General features: G+C 36.3%; 1 protein-coding gene across 5 annotated transcripts in view; it reads right to left on the bottom strand.

Moving 5' to 3' along the window:
• LOC131052754 (HIPL1 protein) overlaps positions 1-19,362 on the bottom strand; it is a 50,889-nt gene extending 31,527 nt beyond the window's left edge. For 2 of the 5 annotated variants that reach the window (XM_057987349.2, XM_057987348.2), the window contains exons 1-4: positions 18,697-19,092; positions 18,430-18,593; positions 11,013-11,816; positions 10,702-10,918 (exon numbers count right to left, since the gene is read on the bottom strand). In XM_057987349.2, coding sequence (XP_057843332.2) covers positions 10,702-10,918; positions 11,013-11,816; positions 18,430-18,593; positions 18,697-18,802 — 1,291 coding nt within the window. In that variant the 5' untranslated portion in view covers positions 18,803-19,092. Of the gene's footprint in view, positions 1-10,701; positions 10,919-11,012; positions 11,817-12,340; positions 12,415-18,429; positions 18,594-18,696; positions 19,093-19,183 lie in introns of those variants that run through there. The other 3 variants (XM_057987350.2, XM_057987351.2, XM_057987352.2) reach the window with 3 other exon arrangements.
• Positions 19,363-19,613: the final 251 nt, after the last annotated feature.

The following is a 19,613-nucleotide window of genomic DNA, read 5'->3' as shown; positions in this document are numbered from 1 at the left end:
CTCTATCAAAAGAATTTCCTTTCTAAAAGTTACCTCTGAAAATATTGGACTGTTACGGCTGAAAGATATTTTGATTTATTTTGCAAAAAATATTTGCTCCTTTCTGAAAGTGATTTTCCGAGAAATTCGTCCATAAAACTGAAAAGAATTAAGATTTTCTTGCACTAAAAGATCTTTCTGAAAACCCCAAATCTGGAAACATATAAAAGAATCCGCACGCCATAATGTGTAGTCATATTCTGGCAAAATTTGTTATGAGTTTAAAGTTGAAACCCCTGCATTTTCCTTTTTCTTCTTAGCAAAACTCAGAACCATGAATGAAAAAGATAAATTTCCTATGGCTGCTATAGCGTGAAAAAGTTTGCAAGGTTTTTCCTTTTTTTCGAGGCCCCTATATAGTTGATTTTTCTTTTAGAAGATGATTGCTTGCATTTATCTGATATAGACTGAGTCTGCACCTTGTAAGATGTAAATATGGTCTAGCTGCTCTATTTCCAGGAAGTACCAAAGTGCACCATATACCATCTGCTTATGCTTCCAGTTCCACCTAGCATGATACCCTTGAACTTATGTAATAAGAATGAAGTTTCTACTCTTGATATCCTTGGGGTTGCAACTATGTTTTCCATATTTATAGTGAATGCTATCACTGCTGTCATTTTACTGAGCCTCCTTAAATGTCTCGCTTCTACCATTGGGCTGATATATAAAGCTTTACCATGACTATACTTGAAAGTATTTATGACTTTATTTTACATGTTAGTGTGACTGATTTATAATTGAGGATTGTTGTAGGAAGGCTGTCCTCCTGTTATTTGTCATGGTATTCATGCATAGACTGCCAAAATGCCTTATCATTGCATTAGCTTTTGATGCTTACTATCAATTTTCCTGACTGTCAGCTTGGAGAACCTCTAAAACACTGTCTTTTGTTCACTGAGTGATGGTTACCACTACCTTGGTCTATGATATTTTGCTTGGTGATTCAAAACCATAAGTGCTATAGTTTATCCTGCTCATCTAAGAGTGCTTCTCTCTAAGATTATATCTATGTTTGCTTTATGACTGCTCATCAAGCCTTTGCTGTCCTACATGCACATGAAGCCTTTGTGCATTTTTCTGAAAATGCCATGAGATGCCTTATTTCTTCTTTTATCTTTGATGTGACTTGGCTGCTTGGTCTTTGATGTTTCAATGTAGCTCTTTTGAGTAGTGATTTGTTGTTTATACCAGTGAATTGACTAGTTCACTATTGTGAATAATGAACCTCGACTTGATTGTGTTATACTGAAACAATAAGAGAATCCATACTTCGTTTTAAACACTAGATTGTAGCACACTGAGCTCAACCCTTGTGGGAGCCCATTTCACCCCACATGCTGAAAAATGAAAATGATCAGATTTGTAGCTGCACATGAAGCAAACATGTTAGAAATAATATGCCTATGTATGATGATTTTCTTGATTTCTCTTGGACACTTAAAATATGCATCTCCTTTCTTTGCACATCAAGACTGACTTATACATGTATAAGTGAATGCTCATGTATAGTGTATGACCTTTCATTGCTTAGAACACAGTTCTAACTTATTGCCTATTGAATCATGTAGGAAAAAGGAGCGCTGAGGACCTGGGAAGCAAGGAGGAGTAGGACGACACCGACAAATTTATGGATCACCCAACAAGTGCCAGTCATTCAGGCAATGACTGGTCACCCTCTAGACATGCATTTTTAGCATTTACTTATTCATGTATAATTTAGCTTTCATGTGCATCATGCATATTGAATGAACATGGTCAGTCTCACGACTTATTGTGTGAGACATGCATTCTATCATTTAATAAAGACTACATTTTTTCCGAAAGACTTGCCTACTGCTCTGTGTATTTATATCAATGAAATTTTTTTTTATTTTGCCATCTTTGCATTTTGCAATGTTTTGATGTTATTTCATTTGTACTTGAATGCAACATAGAGAGGCTATGAAATATACCACTTGCTCAAAAAGAACCTAGTGGCTCTACCTGATTGAGCCCGTAGGTGAAAATCTGGTAACAACAACCTACAAACATATTTGGTGGACTCCATGTTGTGTGCATGCCATGAAAAATGCACTCAAGGACATGGGGAAGGTTGACTGGATTAGAGGAGTGTCAGCGATGTGAGAGATGTGCAGATGTTTATCTACAACCACCACACTTCACATGCACTCTCTAGGACCTTCTCGAAGGAGGAGTTCTTGAAACCAGTTAAGACTAGATATGCATCCTATTTCATTCTCTTGGAGAGAATGATTAAGTTGTAAGAGGCACTGCAACTCATGCTTATGACAGCAAAGTGGAATAGGTGGATCAAGGCCAAGACAAAGCAGGGGAGAAGGGTGAAGGAGATAATGAAGAGTGATGTGTTTTGGATTGATGCAAAATACATAGTCTCCATCATTGCTCCAGTTTTCCAGGTCATCAGATATGGGGATGGGGATGCACCTACCTTTGGAGAGGTGTATTAGTGCATCGATTCTATGCTTGACCAAATGAGGATTGTTGTGCGAATGAAGGACCCCACTTTAGCATTCTACAATGAGCACATTTAGCGCAAATGGGACAAGCTCAACACTCCCTTGCATATGGCTTCCTATGCCTTGAATCCCAAGTGGTACAAGGCTAGGCTCGATAGAGTTACACCGATTCAGGATGATGAGGTGAAGGTAGGGTTCTTTAAGAGCATTGATAAGATGTATGATGCTAGAGATGTCGGCACAATTCACACTAAGTGGACCAGATTTGCCACTCTTAGGGGTTATTCAGACACAACAAAGATGGATATAGAAACTCTGGCACAGGAGTACCCACTTTTGTGGTGGAATTGTCATGGTCCTAAATCTTTGACTACCACTCTAGTAATTCGTTTTCTATCTCAAGTTTCTAGTTCTTCAGCTGCTACGAGGAACTAGTCTACATATAGCTTCATCCACTCTCTTAAGAGGAATAGACTTACCTCTAGGAAAGCAAAGAAACTTGACCACAAGACACTTGTGTACAAAGAGAGTCTAGTGGCATGATGGGATGTAGAGCTTGAGGAGCCATAACAGGTTGATTAGGATGCTACCACTTTAGATACAGGGCTGGTTGGTGTTAGTTTGGGGGATCTTGATTGCAAGGAGTCCAGTAGTTACAGTGATGAGTTTGCAGATGACTAGAGGCCTCCCTTCACTACATTTTGATATTTGTACTTGGGGCTTATTTTGATATCATGCTAGAAATTGTAATGCTAGTACCAAAGATACAAAAATCGGCAAAAATCGCCGAAATCGCGATGCGAACAGGTGGCCGATTTAATCTCAGACAAAAACGCAAGTGATTTTTGCTTAAAAAATAGCGAGTTTTTATCAGTTTAAATCACGAGTTTTTCCGGTTTAATCGCGAGTTTGCAATAAAAAATCACGGCTTGAAAAAGTGATGCGAAACCCTACTTTTTTTGCAAAAGGCAATAAAAGTTCGGACGGTAAAAAAAACGCATTTTATTGTTTTGTTTGACTTCGTCTGCCAGTGTCGACTGCTGCCCATGATGCCTTCGACCTGCATCAAAACTCTCGATGCCTGACAGGTAAGATGCATTTCAACCTGTTAAATTTTAAAAAAATTATTTATTTTTACATTTATTCGAACTTGGTAAGATGCATTCTTATTTTCACAGTCACAACTTATTTATTTATAAATTTGTAAAACTAAATATTGTCACAACTTATTTATTTATGATACTATAAAACTAAATTTTTATAATAAAACTTGTAAAAACCTAATACTGTATTATGACAGTATGTAAAACTTGGCATACATTTGATAAATACTGTATTATGTAAAACTAAATATTGTATTATGACAGTATGTAAAATTTAGTTTTTATAATAATACTGTATTATGACAGTATGTAAAACTAAATACTGTAAAACTTATTTATAAATACATTTATTAATATTTAGTTTTACAATATTATGTAATATGTATTATAAATACTTCACAGTCACAGCTTCACAATTATAAATGTATTTAGTTTTACAGTATTTATAATTATAAATTGACTGTGAAGTTGTGAACTGTAAAGTTGTGACTATGAAGTTGTGAACAATTGTGAATGTGTTTAGTTTTACGATTTAGTTTTACAATTATAAATGTATTTAGTTTTACTATTTTACCTATTTGGCCCTTTTTCCATAATAATCTATTTTTTGGTATTAAATAAACTCTTTGGTCTCTTTTGCTAGGTGCCTTTCGAATTTTTATAAAAGATAATGGCTTCTGCAACTAGAGGTGGTACAAGTAGATGTGGTGGTAGAAAGAGGGTTCCTAAGTGGAAACATGGCACACTAGGTGCAGTGGCAAGAGAGTTTATTTGTAACCATTGCACGAAACCAATGACCGGTGGCATTTACCAACTCAAAATTCACCTTGCAAAGTTCATTGGACTGAATATTACGCCATGTGACAAATGTCCCGAAGAGGTTGAAAGGGAGGCAAAAGCAAGGCTTTCAGAATTTGATCAAAAGAAGGTAGAAAAAAAGAGGACCGCAAAGGCAATGGCAGTCCCAATGAGGGATATCAGTTCTACAGGGTCAAAAAATATTGGGGTGAGCAGCAATACATCTGGTTTTTTCATTCCTCATAGCACTCCTGGTGCACAACCTGGATTGTTAGGTACTTCATGGAATAAGGAAGTGCATCAACAGACAAAGGCAGCAGTGGCTAGATTTTGGTTTTACAACAATATTCTGTTTAGTATTGTTGAGAGTCCATATTGGGAGCAAATGGTCAATGGATTGACCATTTCAGGTAAGGGGTTCAAGTCCCCAACTTGTTTTGAGTTGAGTGGGCCATTATTGCAGGATGAGGTCCAAAACACACATCAGCTGGTGGAACAACAAAGAAGGAATTGGGAAAGGAATGGTTGCACCATTTTGTCTGATGGGTGGATGGATAGTAGGAATAGGACGCTCATAAACTTTCTAGTTGCTTCAGGGGGACAAATGGTATTTTTTAAATCGATTGATGCCTCAAATGAAGTGAAGAATGGTGAAACCTTGTGCAACATGTTGGATAAGGTGGTGACTGAAGTAGGAGTGCAAAATGTTGTTCAGGTTGTGACCGATAATGCAGCTGCATATGTGGCAGTTGGTAAACTTCTACAGGGTAGGCATCCGACATTATTTTGGAGCCCTTGTGTTGCTCATTGCCTTGATTTGCTCCTCGAGGACATAGGGAAACTTAGTTGGATGAAGAATGTGGTTGAAGATGGAAGGGAAATCACAAAGTACATCGACAACCACACGTGGGTCTTGGAGCTTATGAGACAACACATTGATGGTAAGGATCTTGTGTGTTCAGGAGTCACCCGTTTTGCCACTAAGTTCCTCAACTTACAGAGCATATTACATGCATTGCCCAACCTGAAGAGGATGTTTGTGAGTGAAAGATGGTTGGAGAGCCCTTATTGTAGGAAGCCTGAAACACAGAAGGCCGTGAAGGCCATTTTTGATGATAGATTTGCCAAACTCATGGAGGAGATCATCAATGTAAGTGTTCAAACTCAAAGTTTAAATTTCAATTGATGATTTATTTTTTAATTTTCTAATATTACACATTGCTGGTTTTTGTTAAAATTGTCATGTCTAGTTGTCAGAACCATTGGTGAGGGTTCTACGAATGGTGGATGGGGATAAAAACCCCATAGGGTATCTATATGAGGCAATGGATAAGGCCAAAGAGGCAATTCAACACTTGTATGGGTCAGACAGGACCAAATATGAACCCATATGGCACATAATTGGTCGAAGGTGGAACCAACAACTCCACCAACATATCCATGTTGCTACCTACTATTTGAACCCCAAGTTCTTTTACTCCCGCACTTTCAAACTAGATGAGGAGGTTCAACTTGGCCTTGAAACATGTATTCGTAGGTTGGTTCCTGATGAAAATATTCAAGACATCATTGTTGATGAGTTGCAGAGGTACAAGAAGGAAGATGGGCCATTGTTTTCTTCACCTATTGGTATTCGTAAGAGAGGCACCCTGCTGCCAGGTAAAAAAAAATGTGCTCTTAAATCTATTTTACCATTTATTTCAATCTTTAAGTTTATAAAAATATTAACCAAGTTATAAATGCCAATTTGTATGCTTGTAGATCTGTGGTGGGAAGATTATGGTGCCACAATTGCAATCCACATATTAGCTCAGCCTTGTAGTGCTTCTGGTTGTGAGTGCAACTAGAGTGTCTTTGAGGCCATTCACACAAAAAAGCGCAATAGGTTGACTCAAAGGCGCTTGAATGACCTTGTATATGTGCGGTACAACCTTCGATTGCATGAAAAGAGGGTACAAGGGAAGACTTCATATGACGCACTTGACATAGATGAGATTGATCCATACACAGCGGTTTGGATTGCTGAACCTGATGGTGCTACTGGTGATGTTGATGTGGATGCATTTCTCACTGACACTCAGTTAGATGAGATGGAGAGGGAGGTAGCTGAATGGACGGCAGAGGTGGCAGAACGTGACGAGGCAGGAGATGAGTTTGCTGATCCAGAAGAGGCAGATTCCTAACCCGTTGAGGATATTGCAGCAACACCATCTACTTTAGCACCCACTCAGCGGCAACAAAGTTTTTTGAGCTTTAGTTGTAGACGCAATCTATGATTTCCAGTTTTCAATGATATGAAACCATGAACTTAATATGTATTCAAACTTCAGAGATTGATTTGTTTTGTGGACTAGACTCTACAATATGTATTTGACTCAAACATATTTAGAACTTGAACTTTTTTTTTGGTATATCACTTTGCAATATGGTGTGTATTTGACTCCAACTACGATTTATATATGATGGAAACCAGTAATATGCTATTGTGTTCTATAAATTTAGTGTATACATGTCCTTTTTAAGAATATTTTAAGAAATTATATATTTTCAAATGTTCGATAATTTTGCCGATTTATTGCCGATTTTTTCCCGATTCCCGATTTTTTTTAAAAATTCGGCCAAAAGGTTTATTGTTGATTAAGATATTTACATCTTTGGAGCCTAGTGCTACTCATTGCTATGATGTAATCATCTTTATGATATTTTCGATATAATAGAAATCTCCAATTTGACAATTTCATTTGTCAAATTTTATTTAGCATTCAAGAAATCTTTGTATATAGTATTTGCAATTTCGCTATTTATAATTTTACCAATTTGCCATAGTTTCATTTGAAATGTAATTCTTATACATCTTTTCACAACTAGTTTTTCAAGTACCATATGTATATTAGCACCACCACCCCCACACCATCATCTCCCCACCATCCCCAAACTTAGGTCCTTTGTCCCTCGTCCCCGAAATCCGTCCCCCACGTCGGTAGAACACTAGTTGTGCTAGCATTGGGTATTTGAGTGATGTATTTGCAATATGAAAATCTTCCATTTCCTTAGAAGATTGCATCAAGTTTGTGTAGTTGTTGTCATCATGGCGAAGCAAAGCTTGATTTGAGGGAATTTGTCTTTCTAAGTTCTATCCATTGCTATCATTGTTCTTAGCATTAGTATAATCTTTCTAAACCCTTTCCCTTTTGCCTTTTATTTTCCAAGCAAGTTAGTGTAGAGTCCAAATTCCAGCAAAGTTCAAGCAAAACGTAAGTCTCCTTGTGAACCAACAAAATCACATTATAACACTAAGTCTATCCCAAGCAATTAAGTTGCATAGTTCGCATTGTAAACCTTGGAGTTGCTTTGATTGATCACTTTGTTTAGCATTCAATGTTTCTTTGTTTAGGAGAGCATAGAATACCTTGGTATTTTATTCTGTGTTCGAGGTGCATAAAAACCACATCAATATTTACTAACACAAGGGGACTAGTGCAGGGCACCTCTTGGTTTTGGATTTTGTTTGTTGTTTGTATGTTGGTAGATGGTCCCACACCCTAGGATGGTGTTTTGAATCGATATTGAATCTTTGAATCCTATGAATGTAATAAAGAACCTTTTGTAAGGTCAATTGGCTCTAGGTCACTTATAAACCTGGAAACCAACTCTGACCATGGGTTCATGTAGGGTAGGAGGTATGTTGTTTAGTTGTCCTAAGTTGTTTTAGGCTTAGGATTGGTCTACAAGTCCATTAGGGACTTTGGAATGTCAAATTTGAAAAGTTGTCAAAAGATGTAAAAAGTTGCAAAAGTTGCTAAGCAACATTTACCCACCGATTGGCAAAGAAGTTCCAACAGTCATAACTAGTTGGAAATCAGTTGTAGCCGTTGGGGGAAAGCGTATTTGTGCCTTTGAGATCATCTATGGGTGGGTTGGATGATGAATGTATGAAGTTGGTGGTTTGAATAAACAAAAAACTTAGATTTTGCCCATTTTTACTGGTTTTCCATATTGTACGATCTGACAGAGCATTGGTTGGCATGAAATTTTGAAATGGTTGGATTGTTGTGTGAGTGCAGGTTTGAATGCAAGTGGTCCAACTCGAATTGGTGGAGTCTGGAGCAAGTTGTGGACGGTTTCCAAAAACTATCCCTCAGAAATCCGGTTCATAGGGTTTCACCAAAAGAATGGCCCTAACTTGCAAATCCTATTGAGGAACTCATCGGCCCTTTGGGAAATGCAGGTTGAGGGTGTGTATATTGTGATTCCAAAAGGGTGGAATCTGGGAGTGAGTTTTGGTGTGGTTTCCACCATACCCTAGGTTAAACAAAACCATGTGTTTAGCCTAGCCTTGAGGAGGAATGAGAGAACAGTCACCTAAGGAGAGTTTGAGAACCGGTCTAAGGATGGTTTTGGTTCATTAGATACCTAAGGAACATGCCCAAGGTGTGATTTAGATTCTGCAACCCCATTCTTAAGTAGTTGCTTTGGAAAATAGACCTAATTAGGCCTATTAGGTCTGCAAACCCAGTAGGTGCTTAGGGGTGTTGGAGCAAGGTCATAACTCGATCTCTTGGAATTGGATGTAAGCCCCAGAAGGGTACTCTGAAATGTAATTTTTTCCTAGGACGCTTTGAGGAAAATTTGAATTATTTGGGAAATAGCGGTCAGATAGGGCTACAAGGAATAGGCCTAATTGGGGGTTCCTTGACTCGGGTGCAGTAGGAAGTCTTCAAACTTGGGTGAAAGGCATAGGATGAGTGACCTTGATTTTCAAATAGCCTAAACCCTCCTTAGGAAGTGTTGTGGTTGACTGATTACATTGGTATGTGTGTAGAACCCTAGTTGGGGTTGTAATAAGCCTTGATTTGACAGAGAAGGGTGTATTGGGTCTTCTTACCTTCTTTTTGCCCACTCTACATCAGGGACCCACTTAATACCCAACATCCTTTAAGCATTTGTTAGCAAAGAGAGGAATGGTGAATATAATTCACCACTTCAGGCTTTTCATACCAAAATCTAATACTTAATGTAATTCATATTTATGTTTATAAGAAAAGATTTTTTACAAGGACCATTACCTTGTACAAGCCATAACGGCCATATGGTAGTTGTGAGATGGTGCATAAAAAATGTTTTATCAAATACTGCAGCTACAAGAAGCAAGCCTAACTAGAGGAAGATTCAAGCAGTAATTTCAAGAGAATCAAGAGAGTAGATACATCAGCAACAAAACAAAAAAACATTAGTGTTGTACCAAAATAAGGATGACAAAAGATCAAAGGAAGAAAGGTGTAGATTCATTTTTCTCTTCATGGTGATGAGCCTCCTAATTTCACTGCAAATTGACATGTTTCTGTATTTATGGTGGTAATAATTACAACACAAGGGAACCCACTTATTACACAATTACCCTCTAAGCATTTGTTAGTAGCGAGAGGAGTGATAAATGTAATTCATTATTTTAGGCTTTTAGCTACCAAGATCTAAAACTTCATGTAATTCATAGTCTTAAAGTTCATAGTCTTAAAGTTACCAAGATTATTAACCTCTTTGTCAAATATTTAAGGAATGAAAATGAATATAAGGACAAGAACTTTTGTAAGCTTCCATAATTATGCTCTAGGTATAGAATGGGTGAAATATGAGTACTTGTATTCCTATGCATGGCATATGACAACAAGAATGAACCATAATGTTTTCAATAATGTAACAAAAGTAGATGCAAGATTGTATCCACACCAAAGCATCGATAAAGCTAAAGTTATCAAGATTGTAGATCTCTTTGTCAAATACTTGAGTAGCATAAATAGACATAGAGGGAAGTTTCAATAATTTTACTTCAGCTAATGTTAAAGTCCATCATGAAGTTGTACTATGTTGCAATTGATCTTAAAGTAACAATATAATCCATAAAAGCTAAGCACTCAAGACTAAGCAGGTTTTAATATTTATTGTGTTACATTGATCACTGCAAAGAGTTTGTACATGATATTGCATGTAACTATCTCTATAGATTATGTACTTAGCCGATTGGAGTGCTTGATTTGCAGTATCCATTTAGTTGCAACCTGTTTTCCAGATGGTGGTAAATTACAACTAAGAGTTCATAGCACTAAATGTACAAGGGCTTTCAATTTTATTTTATATGTTTAGTGTGCATAAAACTGTACTAGGAGGCCAAAACATTAAACAAAAATAAGAAATGATCATTACAAAAAATAACAAGTGAAAAAAGTGGAAAACAAATATTTCATTTTGAACTCTCATGTATGAATTTGGTTTGGATGACTTACTAGGTATATTATCAACATCCAATCTTATAATCTTCCCCAGTAAAGATTTTTGTTTCTGTGCAAAATTATATGGGTCACCGATACTGCCTCCATCTCCCATCATAAAATATAGATAATTATCAGTGGGTCCAAACAGAATCTGACCTGCATGATGGGCTGTATATGGAAGACCCATGGTGAATATTCTTCTAATTTCTGTTGGATGTGCAAATGTAGCCTGTCAAAATCATATATGTTGATTTTCAAACATATAAGTATCTCCAACTGCTGAAGTTTGGAAAACCAGAAGAGAAAAATCAAATAAATATTACCTGAAAAGGTGAAGTAGAAGTGCCATTGACAGAGTATTCTGCAATTATGCTTTGATACTGGCAAGGTAATGCTCCGTCATCTTTACCTAATTGTGAAGGATCACATCCGACATCAGAATTGCAAGCACATCGTCCCTCACAATTTGAATTCTTTGTCTTATCACAATTAAATGAAACAAAGAATCGGCCATTCTTCTCAAAATTTGGATGAAAAGCTAATCCCAACAATCCAAATTCTGCATCAGAAACCAACTGGTCACTTAAATCTATAAATGGATTTGATTTATTTAAGTTCAATTGCTTTCCAGAGCCACTGTCTGGTAATGTAGCCAGCCACACTTGACCTGCCTGACTTGCTAAGAATACACGATTGGACCCATCAGGATGAGGAACCAAGTTGAGATAGGCTTCATCTCCAATCCTCTCTAAGCAAACACCTTCAATAGTAGATTCATTTTGAGTGACATTGGGTACAAAAACATTGCCATTAAAACATGAGACACCATCAATTATTGTGCCTCCAAAAGCTGCACAAAAATCATTCTTTGACTGCCAAAGTTCGGTAAGCTTTGCATGTGTCATATTCATTGGCAATCCTGATACCCCTCCTTTCAATAAAGGTGCAAATGGAGAATTTACGATAGAAACGTTTTGGCATGCATTCCAAAGATGGGAACAATAGCTTTGTTCAATGGTGTCATTTGTTGAGGAATTTGTTCTTACAGTTGAATTGCACAGTACAGGAATCATGCGCTGTTCTTGGATTTGAATTTGAAATAGATCTGCTGCAAATTGGTCACATTGCTACAAGTATGCAAAACAAAATGCTGAGAATTGGAAATAAGGAATGACAAAAGGAAAGAACAATGGAAATTTCAGAACTGAGCAAAATAGATCAAAATAATTATATGGAGGGCTATCAAGGCACAATTTTTTAAAGTTCATCTTTGAATAACTTGAATCTGGGTTGAAAGGTGAGAAACAGCACACCTAATCTATTTATTAATGTGCAGCCCGCTGAGTTCAAAGAACATAATCATTTTACAATTAATTTCATTGAATAAGCCATAGATTATGTATGCTGAGAAAAGTACATATTAAAGCACTGCCTTAGATAGGCAGCCTAAGAAGACAAATTATTATCCAAAGAAAAATTTTGCAGCATAAAAGAGATTGAAGTAAACAAAATTTGCCCAAACTTTCCTGCAACAATAAAAGGAACATGAAGGTGAAAAGATATTTCCTCCTAAGTACGATCTTAATACTATAGGAAGCTGCTAAGCAATATTACAATACAATGGGTATAAAACGATGCACTGAAAAACCACCTTGAAAAATGACCTGAAAAAAGGTTCAGGGACTGCCGCTGCCAAACCCCCCTGCTAGAGTAATGCCCCAGGCGCCACTAATTGTGGATAAGGTGTGCTGTTTATAGGAAGTTTAAAACATGCACAAAGTATGCAACACATATCCAACAAATTCTTGGGAAAAAAACACATATCCAACATAGGGTTGCATTATTTTGATGATGAATACACAAGACAATTAATGACAATAAATTTGGTTTAGGAGTGATGATGTAAACGAGATAAAAGGTACAAGATTAAAATGCAACTCAAAAACATTGGCCAAGTTGGTTAAATAATAAATTGCCTAGAAAGTTCAATCATACGACACTAATGGAAAAAGGGAAATGACACGTATTCGATGTCTTACTAGCTTAGACTTGTATAAAATACAGGTCTGGTATTACTTCCACACAATCTATCACATGCTTAAGCAAAATACGTGGATGCAAAAACATTGGGAGTTTCACCTGTCAGCCAATTTTGGACTTCGGTTTATATGGGTCTGAGCTAGAAGCAACCACAGCAGCATTGATGATACCCATAATTGAAATTTATATTTACTTTTATTATATTTTTCTGAAAGATTACAAACTAGAAATGAATTATATTGATGTTACATTAGAGGAAATAGACTAATATGAAAGACCAAAACAATCATATTTTTGTCTTTCATGTGTATTTAATATATTACTATTCTTGACTTGACTAGTCAGTAAGTATCAAAACAATATCGATAATAATAAAAAGTATAAATAACACCTATGTTGGACCAGCATCTGGAGTTCACTGATCTTTCCTTCACCAGCTGTAGTTGGCTAAAATCTCTCATGAGGATTATCAATTTTTCTTCAAAAGGAAGTGTGCGAGACTCAAAAATGAATGTGGAATTCAGAATTAACCTAAGTGATCAATCAGTTCAGCAAAGCTCATTTTATCAATCAAAACATAATTGGCATACCTTGTCCCTTCTTGGGATCTAGTAAGGCAAGCCCCCAATAATCTGCAGCTTTCTGCTATATCCTTGACTACACTATGATGTGTAGTGTATCATAGATCTAGATATGTTAACCACAGAAGCTCATGTAGGTAGGATTATTACATGATAAGGTGATATCACATTCATTTTCTACAAGAAAATCCTTTACTTTTCATCCACAATGTCTTCTGTATCCAAAAGATTCTTAAAAAGGAAGACTGTTTAACATTCCAAGGCCAACGATGATAACTTAGATCTTTCCCAATTTCAAATATTCTTTGCAACATCTTGTAAAAGATTGTAATGAACCAGCTTCAGTAACAAAATTATATGATTTGCTGCTATCCTTGACTCAAAATTAAATAGAAGTCAGCAGTGAGGTTATTTCATCCTTGATCAAGATCATTTATTCAAGGAAATATCATTAAAGTTATTACTGGAGAATAACACCGCTAAGTCTATACCAAACTAGATACTGAATCATATTTCATGTGCATGGTATGCAATACTACAAAGTATATGGTAGCAGTTACACATGGACACAATCTGACACTGGGGGGGTAAACCCTTGTACCTGCCACCAACAGTTGTCTCCCTATTCTTCATTAGAGCACTCTTTATTCTTATTACTCAAACCTTCTTTTATAACCATAACATACTAAACACATGGATTCAGGATAAACCTTCATAACCAGCAACATATTGTAATATTTACTCTATTTGAATTAAAAATACCCATATTGAAAATTATAAAGCATCTTTCGCTTGATCGCTATTCAAGATTTAGGAAGAGAGATATCATCACACCATCTTTTTTCTGGCACAGATCTTTAAAATATATTAAATAGGATAAGTTGGTTTGGTCTTCCATATCAGTAGATAAGTTTTTTTGTCTAGATGAAGATAAAAACATGGTTTGTTTGTTTGCCTAGTTAAACTTTAGGCATACAAGTTCCCTCATGAGAAACTTGATCATATGCAAAATAAGATCTGCAACTGGTCCTTGGAAATTTCAAAAGTGACTTGTGGCTTTGAAGATTGTAAAATATCATGATTCTTCTCTAGATGCATAAGAATGAGCTCTGATTCAACATAAGGATGCTTTCTGTTATAGCTAGAGATGCAATTCTTATTATGAGTTGCTAAAATAATAAATATATGCTTCAGCTACACAAACATTTGCTCTTGAAATCTAATACCTTCCAAAGTTCAGTTTCTATAACTATGCAATCAGAGCAGGATTACTTGCATTTTGCACAAGTGTAAGATTCAAGATACCAAATGTAACACAAAACGGAAAGTTTTTCTCTGTACACCTCATGTAGGAAACTCTCCCATCGATCACTGACCCCCAAGATTAGGTCTTCTATGCAGGCTCTCTTTATAACATTCCTGATAAGCTTTTTGTTTCAGTCTTCTCTCCTCCTCATTGTTGTCTTTTCGTTTTCTCAGGTGACACTAAGACAGTTAGAAAGAACTTGTGTGCACTAAGACAGAGTTACTGACCCATCGATCACTGACCCCCAAGATTAGGTCTTCTATGCAGGCTCTCTTTATAACATTCCTGGTAAGCTTTTTGTTTCAGTCTTCTCTCCTCCTCATTGTTGTCTTTTCGTTTTCCCAGGTGACACTAAGACAGCTAGAAAGAACTAGTGTACTAATGAAGCAACAAAATATGGTGGGTTTCAGACTAGGCTTCTCAAATATGGTGTAAATTCACTTGCCTTATATTTGGCAGAGCTATTTAATTAGATTGTTGGCTTAGGCTTTCCACCCACTTTGTCTTATATTATCACCTTTCTCATTCATAACTAGGGATATCGTTCAGCTGCAAAAAATTACAAGTATTATGATTGCCCATGCCTACAGTGTTGGACACGATACTTTTAAGGAACCGGAACATGGTGATCTCAAAGCAAGAGCATTGGAAAGCATCAAGAGAAACTTCCATTGTATTGACCATATTCTAAAAGATCCTTAGAAGTAATATTTTTTCTGTTTTATAGATATTGTGAAGGTTTTAACTTTTTCCTAGACGTCTACTTATCAAGGGGTTGTGTGCTGCTTGCAACCGAAAGATCTTCATTAGTGCCAACACAGGATTCGATGATACAATTGCTGTTTGATTTTGGACCGCTAAAGACTCTTCAACTTTTTCAAAGGTACTAGATCAAACAGGGGTACCCTTTCTTTTATGTATATTTGTAAGCTTAAAAATGATCTTTGCTGTGATACTCAAGTTGATGATGTGTGTTTACTACATCATGTTTTGATTGGTATTCTACTTTATTTTGTTGATGCAGACCTCCTTTCCAATTCTCCTAACAGTTTAAAAGGACTGTTAGATACCATCGCTATTCTGCTAGGGTTATCCTTTCAGTATCTCCATGGGTGCTCTTTCCAGGCTTCAATTCTACTATTAAGGAGAATCTATGGAGATCAGGACACTGTTTGCTTACATGGAAATTCAGTTTCCTCAACCATCTCTGAATCTACTGGACTCTCAATCATGCATTTGAAAGGGTTATGCACCATTCTTTATATTGTCAGTGCTTTCAGATAAATGTCTAGGATATTCCTGGTTTATTGGATACATATTAAGAGTGTAAAAACCATTTTGCTTCAGTGCTACGATGCATTTTGAATAGATTTGGTTCCCCATTGTATTGTCCAAGACACGTTTGTTCCACGGCCCCTTCATCTTGAGAAGTCTTTGAGCTCAAGAATATAGGTTATTTGGGCGGGATGATGTTTTCAAAACCAGATGCACAAGTTAGTTGGCCTTGCAAATGCTTTAGTATATGTTGCAAGATGATCAATTGGACTCAACTGATCTTGCATAGGGATAGTGGAATCATGGACTTTAGGGCATTAGAGATGTCATGATCCTATATATTTTACTAGGAAGACTCTTATAAGAGAATGCATCATGTGCACAAAGAATAAGATATTTTAGGAAGGCAAGCTGAGGATAAAGCACAATTCTGTTATAGGACAACAGGATGAGAACAAAGCATAAGCATATTCTAGGAAAATGCAATGAGAATGAAGACATGCTTTAGGAAGATAAAGCAGGGAAAGGATTATATTTGGAGGAATACTCTAATTACAAGTGTATCTAAGTACAAGAGAGGGCTTTAAAATTATCCATAAGTATGATCAAAGTTATTGAGGTAAGGATGTTTTTTCTCCCATGCAATAATTATGTTATTTAGTTGGCCCAGATTTGGTTTCCATGAAAGCTTTGAAGGTTGTGTGTATGGACTATGTGATTGATGGTTTTGACCTTCTTAATTTGCATAGAAGTTTTATTGTAAACTTCTAATTCATAAACAGGTACAGAGTACACATTTTCTTTGAAAATAGTTGTAAGACAAATAATTAAAGGTTTTGTTGGTTTTGAGCTTCTTAATTTGTGTAGAAGTTTCATTGTAAATTGGTCTCACTAACATCTAATTCATAAACAGGTAGAGTATACATTTTCACTGAAAATAGTTGTAAAACAAATAATTAATGGTTTGTTGGTTTGTGTTTCCATCGTTGAAATTCAATTTTGTAATATCAACGTTGTGATTTCGCCAATCTTTGAAGTGATAACATCATAGCTATAATGGGCATGGGACAAGAGAGAGACAAATGGCACAAACCATGCAACAATTACTGCTGAACATGAACGATAGACCACCTTATCACTCTTCAGATAGATCTAAAATGATACACAGTCATTGGAGTTGACCCAAAAGAAAGCCTTCCCTCGAGCTACAAGTCACCCCATAATAGATAGAGGAATACAAGAAGAGAGGATAGAAATTTTAAGGAAGATCCAATAAAAAGGTTATCAAAGTCTTTTATAGACAACAGATGTTAATTCAAATTGAATTATAATTACAAAACATGCGGTGACATAAGAAGAGATGGCGAACATGCTGCAACACATAAATAACTGCTCCAGAACATTAAACCGACCTCAGATGCCAAAAAAAAATCATTCCTAGAGTTAATGGATCAGAGAAGTTGGGTCACACGTATCGATTGATAAGCTTGATGCCTATTTTGTTATAAATCCACTGACCAATTTGGAAGAAATTCTGTTTGCATCACTATTCTCGGAGGGATCTTATATAACTTTGCTGGGAGACCATTAGGACTTGGAAACTTGTCATTCTTCATATCTAAGGAGTTGCCTCCAACTCTTACAGTTCTAGTTCTCTGTACAGGAAAAGCCTCTCGTGGCATTCCATTTACCAAAGGATAATTCGTCTTACTTGGAACTTTCAAGTAGTCCTAAAGTTGGAAAATGAAAAAACTTTGCCATCGGTTCCAATGCATGGGTGGAAAACAAATCCAGCGTCTCTTATCTAGTTGGCGAACAATTCAACTGTAGATTCCAGAACTGGTGGCACCGCGTGTGGTTTCATCATCATGTTATGAGATCTCACTAGATAAAACAAGACTTCCGACAAATAGTGGGTTCTGTTTTGACTCCATGGACATTTGTATAGAATTCGCGGAAACCCACAAAAACGGGATTTTATTCTTGTACAGAAAGCTCGGAATCTGTTTGTAGTTTTTCCTTCAGAGCTTTTCTTTTCTTTTTGTTTCAATTCTATATCTCTCTACAGTGGATGCAAAAGACACTCCCACTCTTATGCACTTTTATGACTACTTATTTTCTTCATTTCCATTGTTCATTCTTGAGCACCAGTGGACATCAACACCTAATTTAGATTTACAAGACTAAATTATTTGTACATTTTTTGCTTCTACAGATTTCTTGTAAGATTTCTACCTTGTCGAACCACAGTGGCAAGCTTATCAAAAAGATGCCCACGTTGCATATATTGTGTTTCTCCTACACGGTTCTCTACAATTATCAGATTAATTGTAGATATTACTATTGAACAATATTCCACTCTTAACTGGTGCAACTAGATTAAAAACTATTGTTAGTTCATATCCCATCAATCAAAAACTTCACTTCCACTCCCAACCCAACAAGCTAAAAGGCACAAAAATAATTGAAACTTAGACTGCACAGATTGGAGACATTAAAACAGTAACTTACAGCAAACAGAATCAAAATGGCACTTACAGCACAGAGAATTTGCTTGATAAATCTAGCACATACTGTATCGGACACATTCATAGATTCAAACTTCTTTAATAAATTCATGTCCTCTTGTTTACTGCAGCACCCTTTTTGTTTATACCCATTGTCGGAGCAAAAATTTAGAGAGACCGAAGGCTGAGGAGCTCCTGTCACCCATAAATCAAATAAGGCATGATGATTCAAACAACAAATATTGATTGATAGTGTGCAAACACAAAATACAATGGGTCAAAACAAAAATCAACTGACTTGAATCAATACACATGGGAAGAGCTGCACAAGCATTGATAAATAAAAGGATTAAAAATCCTCCATTCACCACATTCTTTTTACAGGTTTTGGCTCTGGCCATCATGGATCATGAATAATATTCAGACAGGCCTAAACATGTAAATCCTCAGAATAGTTGAAACAAAGTTACATATAAGGATGGCTTTGTGTTGTTCTCCACTAAATGAAAGGGTGGTGTCAGTTCTCCACACCAAAGAGAAGCTGGTAAGTGTATAAATGTACATCAAGATTACTGGAAGTACTACGAGGAAAGAGGTACACCAAATCAAGAGAAAGGTGCATTAGGTCCCCAAATAGCCAGTTGACTGAATTATTTACACGGATGTGTAAAGCACGCTGGAATGCAAGTTGGCCACTTTGTGTCTTGACTTCTTCCCCATTGCTTCTTGAATTGCTAGAATATAGTATTTTAAGTACAACTATTAATAAAAATAGTGTGACTCACCAGTTTGACCCTCAGGAGCAAAGACAAGCCAGAGAGGATATGGAATCGGGATGGAGCAGTTCTTTTTCATTAATGGCTAGCTGTATACGCCTTAAAGCTTTTCAGAGCGGTGATTCGGGAGATAAATTTGATTGCCGTGTGGCTGTACTTATGCATTTTTGTCTGTAAAATACCGTCAAAATTTTAAGAAGACTGCATTCCATGGGAGATATGACCGAAATAAAATGTTATAAAGGATTGTAGTTGTAAATATTTTAGTCTATAATTTATTTTATGTCTGGGCATTTAAAAGATAGCAAAAAAAAGTAACTGTTCAATATGGAAGATTGATCATCAAAATACAGTTTGAATTGAGATAGAAGTCAAATTTAACATGGGCTTGGATGAATATGTGTCTATTATATTATTTTTGAAAATAGATATATTATAC

This window comes from Cryptomeria japonica, chromosome 6 (assembly GCF_030272615.1).
Source record: "Cryptomeria japonica chromosome 6, Sugi_1.0, whole genome shotgun sequence".
Classification (NCBI taxonomy): Eukaryota; Viridiplantae; Streptophyta; class Pinopsida; order Cupressales; family Cupressaceae; genus Cryptomeria; species Cryptomeria japonica.
This window is presented reverse-complemented; position numbering and strand designations above follow the sequence as displayed.